This window comes from Leopardus geoffroyi, chromosome A1, assembly GCF_018350155.1.
Source record: "Leopardus geoffroyi isolate Oge1 chromosome A1, O.geoffroyi_Oge1_pat1.0, whole genome shotgun sequence".
NCBI lineage: Eukaryota > Metazoa > Chordata > Mammalia > Carnivora > Felidae > Leopardus > Leopardus geoffroyi.
The window spans coordinates 108,960,851-108,978,393 of NC_059326.1; the positions used below are offsets into that span (position 1 = coordinate 108,960,851).

Here is a 17,543-nt window from a genome sequence, read left to right on the forward strand (position 1 = left end):
TACGAAGCTTCTGCCTTTTAGATTTCATGTGAGATAAGGTAGAGAGGGTGTAGCAGGGAAGCCAGCCAGGAGGGCACCATGAGCAGAGTCCCACCCACTCTTCTCAGCCCATTGGTTTAAAGCATGCAATCAGCCAATCAAGCAGAATGTCATCCTCGATGGGGGCAGTGAGAGTCCTAACACTGGCTCCAACAGTGGCAGATGTCTTAACGACAACAAATCTGCTCCACGAAGATATGGATCACAACAAAGCCAACAGGGATGCACCAAGTGCACTGCAAGTCCCTACCACTCTTAAAAAGGTGGAAGTAGGAGAAGTGATCAAAATCCTCCACCGATGTGCTTGTTTACAGAACTACATTAAAATTAAATTAAGCTTACAAACTCAACACTAGCTTGGGCTGAACTAAAGATTATATAAAACTTTCACAAGAATGAAAGGTAATCAGCAAGTTTTCAAAAACTGGTGGTGGGGTGGGGTTGGGGGGGGCACCTGGGTGGCTCAGCTGATTAAGCATCCAACTGATCATAATCTCACAGATCATGGGTTTGAGACCCACGTCGTGCTCTGTGCTGAAAGCTCACAGCCTGGAGTCTGCTTCAGGTTCTGTGTCTCCCTCTCTCTGCCCCTCTCCTGTCTGTGTGTGTGCTCTCTCTTTCTCAAAAATAAAAATAAAAAATAAAATAGACTAGAATAGACTAAAATAAAATAAAATAAAACAAAATTAGTGGATTTCAAACAAATCCATAAAGAAGACTTTCAAAATTGGTTTTCTGATTGGTGTCACAGCTATAGGAAAAAAAAAATCAGTGATTTGCTTGAGTGTATCCTGCAAAAGTTCAGAGAACCTTTTCCAAATGATCTTCAATATTCTAATGAAATCTATTGTTGATCAGATCCAAATGCTAAGCATCAAGACGAAAGGAGCAATCCTGAAATACAGAGAAACTCTAGCCAGAAAGACAGACCCAGGGGACTCTTAAAAAATGCCAACAGGTCATCACTTTACAATAGTACCCAGAAGTTCCAATGTTCAGAAGGGAGGATGGCCAGAACTGATTTGAATTCAATATACTACAGAGAATACATTAATTAGGAGCTTTACTCAGCTTTCATGTGTCTTTACAATCACCTTGGAAATAAAGGCAGGAAGCCAGGGTTCCACAGGGGGTACTTTGAAAAAAAGCACTCCATTCTCACCAGCCTCTCCAGGCCTCTCACTTTTCCTACCAATGTATCTCAGGACACGTCACCTCCAAGTGCATGTGAATCATGTGCATCAGAACCAAGACCTTTGAAGGTATTTACAGCTCTCTTAGAAGTGTCCTTAAAACAACTCAGGATTTCAGCTTCCAAAGTCAAGAAGACACAACGGGCCTGCCATGCCCACCACTGATCCCTAGCTCCTACTACGATACTTGGATACAGAGAAGATAATCAACATTTGTTGAATGCTAACTGTTGGAATGACAGTAGGCATGCTTAATTCTGGCTTCCCTGTGTGAGGTCATTTCATATTCATATCGTTGTGCAGTCACACAGTTCATTGGGCAAGCCTCCCTAAGCCTGGTCATGGGCACCCTGGGAGACCATGTAGCCAGAAATACACACTTCCCAACCACAGGGTCACAGGGACCAGCCATACCTGAAGCAATTCTGCAGTCTTTACTGTTAGCCCTGTGATGTGCTGCATCCGACGATTCACTCGAGCCACAACAGGGTCATCATCCTCCTCCAGCCATGAGCTAAGTCAAAAGAGGGAGAAACAGGAAGGTTGGGAAGGCAGCTTAGGTGAGATCCTTCACTCTGTCCCCAGAATCAGGGCCAGCACAGGGTGAGTATTGTAAGTAGGGATGGTGCCAGCAAGTAGGACAAGCCAAGCCAAGCTCCCTTCAGTAGAGACTAGGAAGCCCTGGAAAGAGGGCTTGAGCAGCCACCCCCCTCCCAACACCACTACCGCCATCACCTCTGCTAACCTTTTGGAAACCCTGTAGCTGGCCACAGTGAGGACGCCTGTCTTGGGGTCACGAACAGTGGCTCGTGCAAGCTGGAAGACAGGAAGAGAGGCACACTTATCCTTCTTTGTCTTGAGTGTTTTCCCAGAGAGACTGGGGCCAGACCCACCAGTCAGACCAGAGAGGGAGGAAGACTTTCAGGCAGTGGCCCTGGCCAAGGCAACGTGATCCTGCAAGCCAGGCAAGGTGGTAGTCTGAGGCCTTGACATTCCTACTCTGCTGCTGCCCCACTCGGTCATTGCCTAGCCCTGGGTGCTGCCCAGGTCTGTGCTGTCTGCAGAATTACACCTGTGGAGTCTTCTTTATCCATTGCCTCATCCGCCTGGACAGACTGCTTTCTCACCAGGCCCACAAACTGTCCCTGACTGAACACCACCTGTGCTTGGCTGCTCCCACTGTATCCAGACAGTGTTACCATCCCAGAGCCTGAGGCCTTCTGAACCACAGCAGCCTCCTGTGCCAAGAAACCTATGCAAACACCCTCCTGCTGCACCAGCTCACACCAGACTCCCACTGCTGTGAAGAGGAAAGATAGGAAGCAGTTTCTACTCACTTAGGGGCCTCACAAGGTCAGATGACAGAATCCAGAAAGGACTCTATGAGTTGAAATATGTGAACTAATGCCTGGAAGCCACCTACCTCCACATACACACTCATACACACACATACACAAATACCCCTAACCTACCTCATCTCCCCCTCAGTCTCCACAGACAGGTGCAATGATGCTCCCAAGAATCACCTGGCTGCCCAAAGTCAGCCCCACCATGCTTCAACTGTGGGCCGTCCTAATGACCTCACATGGGTAGGACCACAGACCCAGATACCCCCACCCCAACATCACTTCCCCTTAATTTCAATTAATACTTACTTAATACTTAATGAGTACCTACTATGTGCCTGGCACTACACTGGTGACCAAGACATCGCCCCTGCCCTCACACACCTCAATCAAGTGAAGAAGGCAAAAGACTAGCTGCCTAATTGCAGCACAACATGGTAAGAGCAGGGAGTGGGGTAAGCTTACAGTCTGTGGGAGCTTAGTCTATGCAGTCAGGAATGGTCAGGGGAAGACCACCTAGCTGAGACTTGAAGGGTAAGCAGGAGTTAGCCAAGTAGGGGAATGTTACAGTAACAGGGAAGGAACAGCAATGCAGAGGCCCAGAGATGAATATGGGTGTGGCACCATGACTGTAGATTAGAAGTTAGATGTAAGAGATAAGAGTAGGCCAAAGAGGCAAGTGAGGACTGGGCCTGGAAGCAAGCTTGTGGCCAATGAGAAATAGGAAAGGCAGGTGAGGGACACTCACAATCTGAATGTGGACACCTCATGGAAAACTAGGGAAGGGCCAGAGTGGTAACAAGGAGGCCACTGAGGAGGTCAAGGCAGAGGTCAGGCCAAGAGTTGATGGCAGAAGGGATGGAGAAGTGTGACTGGACCAGAAGATTGGCCAGGAGATCACTGAACAGGGACACTGCTGCTGCAGCAAGTTCTGGCAACACGGCAGCGCACCCAGGACAGAGGGATTCCCTAAGCTCCCAACTACAATTCCTCCTGATAACAAGTGCGGCTGCAGCCAGACCCCACCCAAACATCTGAGCCTCGGTGCTCGCTGGACATCCACAATGAGGCTGTGGGCAGCTGTGTTCTGCTACAAGAGACAGACAGGGCTATTTTGAAAGCAGGCCAGGGACCCAAAAAAGCAGCTGCCAGGCATTCCCTGCAGACCAAGTTAAGTTCATGGTTCCTACTTCAAAGCCAGAATAGAATCTGTCCCTCACAGGCTCCGGAAAGGAGAGGTCAGCTTTTAATGGCCAACATGTCATGGCTTCTATTCAAAGACAAGTTTTCTCCCCACTACACCGCCCCTGCCACACACATGTATACACACACACCCATCGTGAATACACACACAGAAATGCTGCAGTGCCTTGGTCTGAAAGACAAGTGAGGAATGTCTCAGGAGGTCATGGCATAACAAAGCCTCTCTTGCCCGGCAACCAGGAAAACAGTTTTCTTCCCTGGCCGACTCTGCAGCTGTCCCAGGGAGTGGGAAGGGAGGTCCTGGTCCTTGTTCTCCACACGCACTGGTTACACCATCCCTCAGCAACATCAACGGCTGATTCTGAGTGCTCGATGTCCTAGTACCTCAAGCCAAGTTCGCTTCAAATTGAGGTGCAGGGGCCAGGATAGGAACCTGTTTTCTGTCTCTCAACAAGTGTCGGGCCTCCTGGCCACTACCAGTCTATTAGGAGCACAGCAATACAGGATCTAACTAAATCCCTCCTTGTAATCACCAATGATAAGAGAAGGGTGGGGATATAACACCAAATGGTTCTCTTTGAAAGACGTCAAATAGAAACAAGTCTTCTATGAACTAGAAATATAAGAATAATTTTATAGCCTGATGACAAATGTACAAAAACCAACAGCCAACTGTATACTTAGTAGTGAAATACCATAGGAATCCCCAGGAAATTCAGGAACAAGACCAGGATGTATACTGTTAACAATGCTCATGGAGTTCTGAGCAGTTCACAAGAAGATAAAAACAGAGGAACTATAATTACTGGGAAGGAGAAAACAAAATTTTCCCTATTTGCAGTTGATAACAGTGTCTGGGCAACGTTAAGAGAATCAGCTAAAAACCCAAAGAAGAATGAGACAATTGAGCAACCAGGTGCAAACTACACAGGTCTGTTTCCTCGTGGGTAAAATGAAAACAATGACATGATATGTTTAAGAGACATGATAGTTAATATATGTTAAGCACTCAGAACAGGGCCTGCCATACTTAAGAACTCAGTAAACATTAGCTATTACTAAAAAATATATTTTTATGATCAATACTTCAGCATATAATAAACTAACACTAGAGACCTAATTGAACAACATAACTAGTAAAAACCAGTGAGGCCTTCTGTCCTAGCACTTGGCTGTTCACATTGGTTCCTTCAGTTTTCTTCAGCATTGGACCAGGAACCCATAAGGTCAAATTGTGCAGTACCTCAGCACCCAAACAGCAGACTCATGCTGCATATCAGAACAGGCCAGCTGAATAAACAAAGAAATCACTCATGGTACCAGGGATGAGGTGGCCAGGAAGGAAGTGCAAAGATACCTACTTTGGGTTTCGCGATCTCCTTGATCCTCTCGATTTCCTCATCAGACATGACATCATAGTACCTGACGATGTGCGGACTGTCCCACTCATCCTCTTCTTTGAAGGGGGCGATGAGAAGCTGTGGTGTTCTGTTGCCATGGTGATACCTACAGAAAAGCCTCTTCTGCCTCCGGGGAGTCTGGAGAGCACACAGAGCGAGAGGTCCTGAGCAAAGTGCGTCTTAAACCTCGGACCCAGGCTGGCTTGGTGCAGAGGCTGGTCTCACATGTCGTGTCCAGCAGCTGCTCCCTTCTGCCCCACCAGAGAAGAAACAAGAGCCCCTCAGCTTGACTGAGAGAAATGATACCCCACAAATCATGTAATGTTTCTCCTCTTCCAAGAATTCCTCACGTCCACAAGTGCTGTGGCACAGGGTGATCCCTGACCCCTCTCACAGAGATATTAGAAGGTCAGAAGGGCTGAGGCTGGGGAGAACCCATTCCAGGTGGAGGAGCCAGTGGGAGGTAAGCAGACATGGGCATGGAAAAGGCCCAGAGACCGCCTCACACCTGAGCCTCCTGGAGGAAGCAATGGAATCCCAAGGCTCTCAAAAGCCAGTGACACCTGAGACTAAGCTGTAGCTACTATTGTGTCTTTACTACACAGACCACAACTTCCCTTTGGGCCACATCCACACTCATGGTTTTCCTCAGAGCATGGGTCAAGCAGAAGCTGGGCATGCTGGGATGGGAAGGGGAGCTTGGTAATAACTTAGAGGATTGAAATTCCGCCTGTGGGGTGCCTGGGTGGCTCAACTGGTTAAGTGTCCAACTCTTGATTTCGGCTCAGGTCATGATCTCAGAGTTTGTGAGTTCGAGCCCCACATCAGGCTCTGGACTAACAGTGTGGAGCCTGCTTGGGATTCTCTCTCTCTCTCTCTCTCTCTCTCTGCCCTCCCTCACTCACACTGTCTCTCTCTCTCTCAAAATACATAAATAAAGTTCAAAACAAGAAAGAAAGAAACTCTGCCTGGATCATCAGGGGAGACAGTTTCACAATCCTACCTCAGAGAACACCCATAGGTCAGCCACAGCATAGGCTACAAAGAACTGGGGAAGAAGTTGAGGAAACGGCCTACACACACAGAAACACCCTCCCCAAATGTGCTCATCCAGAGCTGAAATCTAGGTCCACATGTAGGATCCAGCCATGTTTTCTCACCAGTTTGACACCCTCCCCACGACAGAGACTCTCATAGATATCCCTCTCAGGCAGGTAGTCCACAGGTCTCTCATAGATGCTCTCCTGTGTTGCTAGCCCAGCTTCTGTCTGATTTGACAACATTTTTTCTCTTTCTTCCTCCAACAACTGTTCAAAGTACCGCAGATTCCCTCCAGCTCGTTCATGGCTCGGGTCTAGAAAGAGCAAAGAACAAGAAGGAAAAGGAAACCACAAACATCTGTTAGATCGCTTAGAGAAATTATCCTGTAAGTGGTTTTCTCTCCCGGCAGCTCACTTTGCACGCAGCATTCTGCTTTTCCACAGCACCTAACGAGGCTCATTGGTCAAAGCGGGGAAAACTGACACAGGCTCTCCCTGCTCCATCAGAGATGCGAAAGGAACAATAGACTGGGGGACACTTAGCTGGCCACACAAGGGGTCTCCTCTCAGGCCTCCCTGAAGGGCCCATGGGCACAGGTCTAGAGAAGGAGTACAGACTCTTGCTGCCTCCTCCCCACTTGGCTGAGTCATTTACACCCATGCCCTAGAGTACACCCATTACTAGTGACCGCATCACATGCTGATCACAACAAGAAGGCAGGCTGAAATACTGGCAAAAAGAACAGCCACGACAATGCCACAGCTTCATTTTGTGTGCCTCAGTAACACAAAGGAGTACATTTGACAGGATTACTGTGCCACTCCATAGATGAGGAAACTGAGGTCCAAAGATATTAAAAGATTTAGGTTAAGATTATGCAGAAAAGGAATCCAGGCATCCTGACTCCCGGTCCAAGGCCCTTACTAACATGAAAGGATCTATAAAGCTCTCTGCGCACATCAGTCTTACAGGACAATCATATGCTAGGGGGCATCAGACTCAAGGCTCATGAAAAACAGCAGCTGGTCTATGAAATTCTCGACTGTGATAATTCCATATGTTACTAAGAGGTGGAACAGATAGATTTTAAAGACACACTGCTGGGGCGTATGGGTGGCTCAGTCAGTTGAGCATCCGACTTCGGCTCAGGTCATGATCTCATGGTTTGTGGGTTCGAGCCCCGCGTTGGGCTCTGTGCTGTCAGCTCAGAGCCTGGAGCCTGCTTCAGATTCTGTGTCTCCCCCTCTCTCTGCCCCTCCCCCGCTTGCGCACGCACTCTCTCTCTCTGTGTCTCTCTCAAAATGAATAAACATTTTTAAAAATCCAAATTTAAAAAGAAAAAGACACAGTGCTTCTGATCTCCTTCAATCCAACACCACAAGACATTCTAAACACCAATGCCATACCAAATCCCACCAGTAAGACCTCAGACCTCTAACTAATGGGGCAGGCCTCTGTCACTGCACAAACCCTCAAGTGCCTCTTGAGCTGTTCCTGACACTGTGAAGGCTCTCTATCCCGCAGAGCAGCAGAGGCACTGCAGCACTGGATTCCTATTTAAATAGGGAGTGTGTAGGACGACAGGTCTGAGGGTATCCATCAGCAACTGGGCAAGGGCTAAGGCCAGAAATAAGGTGAGTAAAGAACTAGGTGGCAGCTGGAATAGGCCTGAAAGCAGTTAAGGCATTAGTCACTGGCCAGATGACATGTGAGACTGGCTCAGTCCCAGGACAGTGGCCAGCAGAGTGACCAGTTCTCCTGCCAGCTCCCCATCAGCTCTGACCTTCCCCTAGAACATCCTTACCAAGAGAAAGCAGGCGGCGGGTGAGCTCCAGGGCACGGTGTAGGTCACCCAACTGGAAAACAGCATAACTCAGGTAGTCCAGCACCTGGGCCTTGGTTGTGGTGCCCTCCTCCCCAGCATCGAGTTGCTTCAGCACCTGCTCCATCCACAGGACCGTATGGTAATAGTCACCTTCATTGTAGGCTGAGCGGCCCATCCCAAAGCAGTCATCCACACTCAGCACTGCCTGGTACTTGGTTCCTGCAGCAGGAGAGGCCAATGGTCAGTCTCCAAAGAGCCTCTGCACTGGCAGAAAGATACCCACATTGAGGAAGCCTGGATGAGTGGAAGGTGGGGGGTGGGAGGGCATCATCCCAGCTGAGTTCCACCACGGCTTCAGACCATGCACTTCAAAGTGAGCACAGAGAGGCTGGTCCTGCCTCAAACTGGAGTTCACAGCCAATCTCCCAGCCGCAGACTCCCCTTCTCCCATGTGGGAAGGGGCCTTTGTTGTGGAGAAACCCAGGAAGCCCAGAAAGTAGTATTCAGAAGAGTATGAAGGTCCTGTGAGCCACAGAGGAGATACCTGTTCGGCAGCTGGCCATATCAGACAGACTTGGAGGGAGAAAAATTAGGTGAATATAAAACAAAGAACTTATGTGGCAGCTAAAGCCACAGATGAGGATAATCACTTCCAGCAAGAGTACAGGGCAAGAGTAGGGAAGGTGGCTAAGGTCAGAACCCCACAGATCACCTGCAGAGAAAGGACAAAGAGTAACACTGAGAAGGACCTAAGAGGTAGTAGCACAAACAATGCCAGGAGTGCTGTGGAGCAGATGCCAAGGGAAGTCAAGAGCCAAGCCTGCAGTGTCAGCTTTGACCATTAGGTGGCGGGGACCTTGGTGAGCATCTATTCTACAGGTCCTGCCTGGGCTCAGCACTGTACAGTGACAATGAAGGTAGTTTCAACTCAAGGACAAGATATGGTATGCCAGCTGCAGAAACATGTAGGATTTAGGGTGGGGGCAAAGTGGGAGGGACCATGAGTGAATTCCTCAGGGAACGATGAGAAAGCAGGTCTCACGAAGAGGAAAGAAGAGCTGTGACCCTCCCTGGAAAGTGAGGGAATCTCCGTTAACTCTCTTAACAACTTAGGCATGGGTGACATGGAAGAGCTGCCTCAGAGGGAGTTCTTTCTGCCTGATGTCCAAGATGGGGCTCTGTCCACAATAAAACCCCTGTTGCAATGGGTCGGGTACTTCAGAGACTGGGGTCTATTTGCCCTGATGGCTCAGCAACAGACAACGTGGGATAGGAAGGTGAGGAGGGTAGGTGGAGTTAGTAGACAGGCCAGAGATGAAGGGGTTCCTTGAGCCCCTGGCCATCATCCTTGGGCCTTCACAGATCTTTGGCTCTGTAGGCCCAGGAACCAACAGTGATGGAGTCAGTATAACACAGCAGCTGAGCTAGATGGACAAAGCTGGGTCTATGTGGGCCTCACTATGGCAACCACCAGCTGTGTGACTATGAATAAGTTACTTAGCCTCTCTGATTCTCAGTCCCCTTATGTCTAAAGTAAACACCATCAATTTTAGAGGACTTGAACAAGAATTCAACGAGATAATGCATAAAGATGTCTTCTATGATCCCCAGGATGCTAATAATCAGTAGCAACTATCAGCATGTCTCACAAACGCCAAGAATGTCAACAATAGCTCCCAGATACTCAGCATCCTCCCCAGAAGCCAATCAAAAGTCTACCTGCTGGAGAGTGCTCCCTGGAGAGTACCAGCTGACCTGAGTACTGAAGGGCAATCAGACATGAGACCCAGCAGATGTGGGTAAAGGTACTTCTGCAGAGGGTGTGGGATGGGCAAAGGAGCTGAGGGGTGGGTAGCTTAGTACAAATTTAATACGCAGTATGGACAAGGAAGAGAGGGAGAGGGCTCCATGCAAGACTCAAAGATCACACATAGGTGGAATTTGGGTTTAGCAGTTAAACTTAAGCTTTGTGATCAGGAACTGATATAAACAGATATGTGCTTGTGACTACATGGAGAGTGCTTTTAAGGAGTGACGTGACAGGTCAAAATGACATACTTCAATAATACAGTTGAGAAATAAGGCTCCATGAGGCTGGAGTCAGGGCCTCCAAGTAAAGAAGACATGATAAGAGAGGTAGAATCCACATACCTTGGTATTCTGACTTGGGCAGCCAGTGGATGGAGGTGCTTTTTGCTCAGGTAAGGAGTGAGGGAGGAGGAGAGGCATTTCAAAAGCAGATGAGGATTTCAGTTTGGAACATGTGACTTTGGAGGTGCCCACAAAACACCCAAGTAGAGATGCCCCACAGGCATTTGCCTACACTGGTTGGAAGCTCAGGAGACAAGCCTTGATAGGAAACACAAATCTGGATGTCATCCAGATACAGGTGATGCCTCAAATGATGGCAATGGCTGGGCTCACCTGGAGAAGGTGCTTAGGGAAAAACACAAGGTAAAAGAATCCTGGGGAAGAACTCCCTTCCACCCCTCACTCTCCCTCCAGGACATGCATAGGTCTGTTAACTACAGTACAAAGTCAATGCTTGAGTGAGGTTCTCTCCTCCTACCAAACATTCTCACAGCTATAGGGTGAACAGATCTTGCAGGTGCCCTGAGGGGCCTTCTCTCTCTAGCCTCATGGCCTGGCTTGATCCAAGACCTGATTGAGGCAGGAATAAGAAGTCTACACTGCTTCCCATTGACTCACCAGACTCCTCAGGGCCAAAACTCTAAGCCTTGACTAGCCAACAACAGAGTGCCTCTTTCTCCCACACACTGTGATACCCTGGGCTTATGCCTCCTCCAGGGTCCCATAGGTGAATGGCATCAAAGGTCTAATAGGGTCTAAGTGAATCCCTGGGCTTATTGGTCTCTAACAGTCCCCTAAGCCCAATATGTCTTGTAGTAAACATACTGAGGCAATCATGGGAAAGGGGCCTGTTTAAAAGGGAGAGAGAGAGGGAGAGAGAGAGAGAGAGAGAGAGAGAGAGAGAAAGCAAAAGTGAGAGAGAGCACAAAAGGCCAAAAAGAGAAGAGAGATCAGTGCCCCAGAATTCAAAGAAGCGAGAGTATCAGGAACACTGCGATAATCAGTGTGCCAACTGCTGCTGAAAAGTTAAAGAACATTATGCCTGAAACCCATCCACTGGCTTTAGCAGCTGAGTGGCCACTGGTGACCTGGCAGGGGCAAGACTGGCGGATGGGGGGCAAAGAGCCAGACTTTGCATGTTTAGGAGGACATGGGAACCAAGAAATGCAGACCATGTGGATGGCTATCCAGCAATCTAACCAGGAGGGCAAAGAGATCCATCAGCAGTAGAGACTCAAAGGGCCTTGAATCCTGAGGGAGGGGTTTGTAAAATGAGTAAGAACAGACAGTGCATGTGAGCTCACAGATAAGAGCCAAGAGAGGTGGGCCAAGAATGAACAGGGCAGAGACTGTAACTGAGGACACACAGGACGCAGGGCAGTGAGTCCAGAGATCAGCCTTTGGCAAAAAGAAATCAGAGGGTGTGGGGACAGAAGCAGGTCTGAAAGCAGATCTGAGCAGTGCTCTGGGGGCAGAGGCTGAGGGGTCCTGAGCAGCAGCCTTAGTTTTCTCTGAGAGGGAAGAGGAGAGGGTGTGGGAGGCAGGTGGGGAGGGGCTGACGGGAGGCGGCTGCCAGGGAGTGAGGGAACTGGCACCATGGGAAACCCAAGACAGATCACTACCAGCGCTGACAGCATGCCTGACAATCCGCCAACCACAAACTGGCAGTAGCTCCAGCCCTGTTCAGATGCCATTACAGACACACACACACACACTGGACAGGTAAAGCCTTGAGAGGTAAGGTACCTGGAAGTTGCCCTTTGGAAATGGTGTCTGGGTCCAGCTTGTAAGTGTCCTGAAGTCTCATGAGGGCCTTGGCAGCTCCCATTTCGTCCTCTTCAGTGGGGAAGAACTGCCGCTGCACAGAGAGGTTGGCAATAAAACCTTCCAAATGAGAGTGAGAACAAGAAGTTACCCTTGATCCAAGGGCACAATTCCACCTGGGATCAGAGAGGTACCCACTGGAGGGTTTCTAACTAGTGCAATCTCCCTGCCCCTTCCCTCAAAGGCTGCTTGCCCCTCTTCCAGGAAGCCCACGCTGATAACTCCAGTCCATAGAGATCTCTTTTTTTTTAAGTTTATTTATTTTGAGTGATAGCATGCACACACAAATGGAAGAGGGACAGAAAGAGAGAGAGAATTTCAAGCAGACTCCACGCCACCAATACAGAGCCCGATACAAGGCTTGATCCCATGAACCGGGAGATCATGACCTGAGCCAAAATCAAGAGTCAGCCGCTTAACGAACTGACCCACCCAGGACCCCTAAGACATCTCCTTTCTTACTCCTCACTGTACTATCTGCCTTGACTGCTCATTTGGAATGAACAAAAATGTTCCCACACACTGGTTTACATGTGAGAGTCTGGGAGTCTTGGCTCCAAAGCACTCAGATCCGGTAGAGACAGAAGGGACAGAAGACAGAGACAGCAACTGAAAAGGGCACAGAAGACGACTCAGGGAGGACTTGCTGACCACTTAGTGGAAAATGAATCACATGGATTCAGGATCCTTGGGCTGGCCAGATAACACATTTCTAGCCCCCATTCCAGGTTAAGGAGCCCAAGGGACAAAGGTGGTCAACTCAGGGAACCAGCTGGCCACTCATTACTGATCACTGGCCCTTATCATCCAGAAAGGTGATGATGACAGTCTTGGAAGCATTTGGTGCTGTCTCCACCCCCCAGATTAGGGACTGGGGGACCATCTGGCCAGGCCAAGCACTGAGGTGGGGCTGTCCAAGTCTAGCATGCTACCCTGAGAGACCACATTGGCTCTGGCTCTCTCTCTAGGGGACTCATGCCACTCAGACCTACACTAAGCTCAGAGCATGAGCTCCCAGAGTGTAGCGCTCAAGACCCCAGGTTGGAGCCAGGACAGCTCCTGACCACAGAAGTACCCAAGGAGGCTATTCTTGGGCTCCAAGCCCTAGCTCTTCAGCAAGATATACACCTACTACAATTTCAGGCCTCCAGGTGGAGGCCAGGCACTTCCAAGATGATTCAGGGGTTTCAATTCTGCCTGTGAGCTGAAAAGTGGGAGGGGGAGCTCCAAGGCCCTTTCTTCCCTGGCCTCTTCCTCAGGACAGCAGTACCCATGACCACCTACTTTCACAACCTCAGACTAAAACACCCACTTCTAACCATCCCTGGACCCAAGGACCAAGAAGCTGTAATCCTGTCTTTCTCGTGGCTGTACAGTCAGGAACTCTAAGAGTCTGGAATTCAGGAAAAAGAAAACATGCCCTTAGAAAAAGCCACACAATCAGCATGTCCCCCTCATCTCAGAGGCAAGAATTCTCAAAGTCAGAGGTGAAAACAACCTATTGCTCTCTAGGCCTGTCCTGTGTGCCTTCTGGTAATTATGTTTTCTAAAAGAATCAGATGCTGACAGTGGGGATTGGGGTGTAGACAGCAAGACTGGGGAGCAGAAGGTCACCCCGGCAGGCTTATTCTTATTCTATGGCAGTGCAGACAGAACAGTCAGTTCTTAGCTACAGCCCCAGGCTGGAAGACAGGGGGCTGGGAAAGGCAGTCATGGCTTCTGGAGGCAGTGAGCTCACTGGGCACAGCTCCAGCCTGGCTGAACTCACCAATCCCTCCCCAGAGGCCACCCTGCCCCCAGCCAAGCCCAACCCAGTCTGGCCACATGGGCTGAACTCCCTCAGCCAGAGACAACCAGTCTGAAGTTAATCAGCACTCCCAACTCAGGGAGAAGAGGCAGTGAGTCCAGGAGGCTATGCTCTGGGCTAGAGTCAGGGGGGCCCACATCCGTGCCTGCCCCACCATCTCCTGCTGAGAGGAAAATGTTAGAGCACAGAAAATACCAGCATAGTAAAAAGCACTAAGCATAGTTACAGCTTTAAGAAAAGTCAGACTCTGACCTGCAAAAACCACTTCTAAGAATCTATCCTAAGAAAATAATCAGAGATAGGCACAAAGATGTACGTGCACAATTGCTGGTAATTTGGAAACAATCCCACTTCCACTGACTAGACCACTTTTACACTAGATCAGTTTCACTTATTACTGTCCAGACATTAAAATCATGTTTTATAACATTTGGGGCACGAGTGGCTCAGTTGGTTAAGTGTCCGACTTCAGCTCAGGTCACGATCTTGCAGTTTGTGAGTTCGAGCCCTGCGTCGGGCTGTGTGCTGACAGCTCAGAGACTGGAGCCTGCTTTGGATTCTGTGTGTCCTTCTCTATCTGCCCCATCTCCACTCACACTCTGTATCTCTCTCTCAAAAAATAAATAAATCAATAAACATTTAAAAAAAAATAAAAATACATAAAACCATGTCATATAACATTTAATGTATATAGAGAAAAACTGAAAATTCAGAAAAACACTATACGCTTACGGCACAAATCTGCCTACAGATACATTTTATTTCCTTTTTTTTTTTTTAAGTTTATTTATTTTGAGAAAGACAGAGACAGTGAAGGTGGGGGAGGGAGAGAGAGAATCCCAAGCATGCTCTGCGCTACCAGTGTAGAATCTAACGTGGGGCTCGAACTCCTGAAACCGTCATGAGATCATGACCTGAGCCAAAACCAAGAGTCAGACACTGAACTGAATGAGCCACCCAGGTACTCCTGGATATGTTTTATTTCTAAAATATATGAATGGAAATGGATTTAGATGAGGCCCATGATCCCTAGCTTATGCTGGCCCCACTACCCAGTCCACTTAACTCACTTTTGTTAATTCATTTGGTCCCTCAAAGCAAATAAGTTTGCATCCCCTGGAATATATGTATGGGTCCATTTTTTTTTTTATGTAAATCCAAGTGTAGGAAGACCGAAAAAAATTTTTTAAAAATTTTTTAAATGTTTATTTATTTCTGAAAGAGAGACAGAGTGTGAGTGGGGAAGGGGTGGAGAGAGAAGGAGACACAGAATCTGAAGCAGGCTCCAGGCTCTGAGCTGTCAGCACACAGCCTGACACAGGGCTTGAACTCACACACTGCAAGATGATGACCTGAGCCTAGTTGGACACTTAAATGACTGAGCCACTCAGGCACCCTGGAAGACTATAATTTTAATAGTGCTTATCACCAACCAGCTAGATTAAGAATTTTAATTTTCTTTGGGCATCTGCGTGGTTCAGTCGGTTGGGCATCCAACTTCAGCTCAGGTCATGATCTCACTGTCTGTGGGTTCGAGCCCCACATCAGGCTCTGTGCTGACAGCTCAGAGCCTGGAGCCTGCTTTGGATTCTCCATCTCCCTCTCTCGCTGCCCCTCCCTGCTCATGCTCTGTCTCTCTCTCTCTCTCTCAAAAATAAATATTTAAAAAATCAAAAAAAAAAAGAATTCTAAATTTCTTACATGATTATTTTGTGTTTTCTAATTTTTCTATGAAAACATATTAGTAAAGCATGATTTAAAAAAGTACTCCCCGAAAAGGAAATGAAAATGCAGGAAAAGGCAAGACCTAATTACATTACATATTAAAAACAAGGACAGCCAACTGATAGGTCTGCACAGAGAAGGGAGAAGGCCAGAGGGCTCTGTGCACCACAGAAGGTGGACGAGCAGAGAACACAGGACTACATGTTCACATACTGCACATGCCCATCAATACCCTCAGACCCAGGACAGGCTCAGATACACACTCCCCAGACATAATGGCCCACACAGTACACATTCACCGTCCCTCACCTGCAGCTGAGTCCTGCAGGACAAGGTCCTCCAGCGCAGGCCAGTCTGTGTTCAGCCGCTTCACCAATTTATAGGCATTTACAGGGTGGGCCAAGTAGCCTTCAGGGTCAGCGGCTGATTTGCTGGTCAAGGCTTCCATTTTGTCTGCCCAGCTAAGGAAACAAAACAAAAGGAAGACTAACACGCCCACTCACACAGGTCTCAACCTATGGCAATTTCTCCGATGAGATTCAGGACCCTTCAAGAGGCAACAGAAAATGAAAACAGCAACTCCTCAGTAACACTTGCAAGCCCCTTAATCTAGACAAGGGATGGGTACACCAATGTATGTAAAAAGGCTCTTAAATAGACAGGGAAAAGCAGGGAGTCCTTAACCCAAGCACTGAGTCACTCCAGAGGACTGGCATGAAGTAACCTCCAGGCCAGCTCCTCACCGTTCTCTCAAGGCTTCCTCTTATGTGCACCCTAGGGGGGTTATTGGGGGGGGGGTGGTGAGGGTGAGGATTTAGGACATCAGATACCTCTTAACCTTTGAGAGTTTGGCTTCTTCCACAAGGATGTACTCCTTCAGAGACTGTACCAGGTCCTTCTCTGCATAAATCAAGTCGGTCATGTGCCCTGCAGAGAAAGAACAAAGGCAGAACCAGTAAGAAACAGATGAGAGGCATCCAGCCTCCTTCCTTGGGGCACAGAACACCAGCACACAAGTAAGTCCTCTGGGCCACCATCATGTCAACTCTCATGGGATCACCGGGACGTGGAAGTTAAAGGGGGCAGAGGCACTCACAGGGTCCTGGCCCCCAGTTTCAGTAAGAAAGAGGTGGAGGTTCTAAGGGGCCCGTGAGATAAGCACACTGGGAGTGCCTTCAGGAAGAAGCCCCAAATCTCATTCTCCTATTGCCACCGGCTGGGTCCTGTCACCAGGGTATGGACATCCTAAGGGTTCTCTGCTTAGAACCACTCTCTGACCCTGGGGAAAGATGGTCAGAAAGGCCAGGAAACCCATGAGCAGCCTGCAATTTTCAGGGAGGAGACCCAGTTGAGACAGCTAGCTCCTAGGAAGGACATTCAGGTCACCAGGGCCTCGGAAGGGGAAATGGCAGCTCCACAAGCTCCACTTTCCCCTGAACTGTTCAAAATCAGTGGGTGAGCCATCCCATCTTGAGTAAGAACAGGACTTAGGCGGTGATATTCCCTGGCACTTGAGCCGAGGATTGCTCAGGGAGACAACAGTCCTGTTGGCACATACCAATGGAAGTGAAGAATTCAGCCTGCACACGGCCCAGGACAGCAAACCAGGCCACCAGCAATGTGGATACCCAGCGTTTCATGGTCACAGAGAGTAGTGTCTGCAAGGCATTCAAGTGACAGCTGTTGGATCAACAGTTGAAAAACGTAACTTAGGTGAGAGATACTTACACGTGTGCACACAGACAGACATCGCCAAACATGCCAAAACTCTGACCTAGTACATAGAAACTGAGGATATTCAGAATCAGCAGTGCAACGAGGCCAAGGTGTACAACGAGGAATGTGTGCTCAGTGCTCCCTGCTCTGGGAGGCCATGCACCCTTGGGAGAGACCCTGCCCTCTAGATTCCTGGTATCTAAAGGCAACATGGAAAGGCTGAATTGTGTGGGAGGCAGTCACCTCTGATTCTAATAGCCTATCAGTCCAAGATTCTGGCCCACAACTTGTCATTTCACAGCCTGCTTGACTTATTTGTCTTTCTTTCCAACA

General features: G+C 48.6%; 1 protein-coding gene across 22 annotated transcripts in view; it reads right to left on the bottom strand.

The window, feature by feature from the left end:
* The window catches only part of P4HA2 (prolyl 4-hydroxylase subunit alpha 2), a 33,995-nt gene that overhangs the window by 8,083 nt on the left and 8,369 nt on the right, over positions 1–17,543 (bottom strand). For 11 of the 22 annotated variants that reach the window (XM_045488310.1, XM_045488284.1, XM_045488171.1 and 8 more), the window contains 9 exons: positions 17,053–17,152; positions 16,325–16,421; positions 15,804–15,955; positions 11,885–12,022; positions 8,027–8,266; positions 6,342–6,535; positions 5,143–5,319; positions 1,978–2,048; positions 1,647–1,746 (listed from right to left, as the gene is read on the bottom strand). In XM_045488310.1, the coding sequence (XP_045344266.1) occupies positions 1,647–1,746; positions 1,978–2,048; positions 5,143–5,319; positions 6,342–6,535; positions 8,027–8,266; positions 11,885–12,022; positions 15,804–15,955; positions 16,325–16,421; positions 17,053–17,134 (1,251 nt within the window). In that variant the 5' untranslated portion in view covers positions 17,135–17,152. Of the gene's footprint in view, positions 1–1,646; positions 1,747–1,977; positions 2,049–5,142; positions 5,320–6,341; positions 6,536–8,026; positions 8,267–11,884; positions 12,023–15,803; positions 15,956–16,324; positions 16,422–17,052; positions 17,175–17,543 lie in introns of those variants that run through there. The other 11 variants (XM_045488276.1, XM_045488140.1, XM_045488209.1 and 8 more) reach the window with 1 other exon arrangement.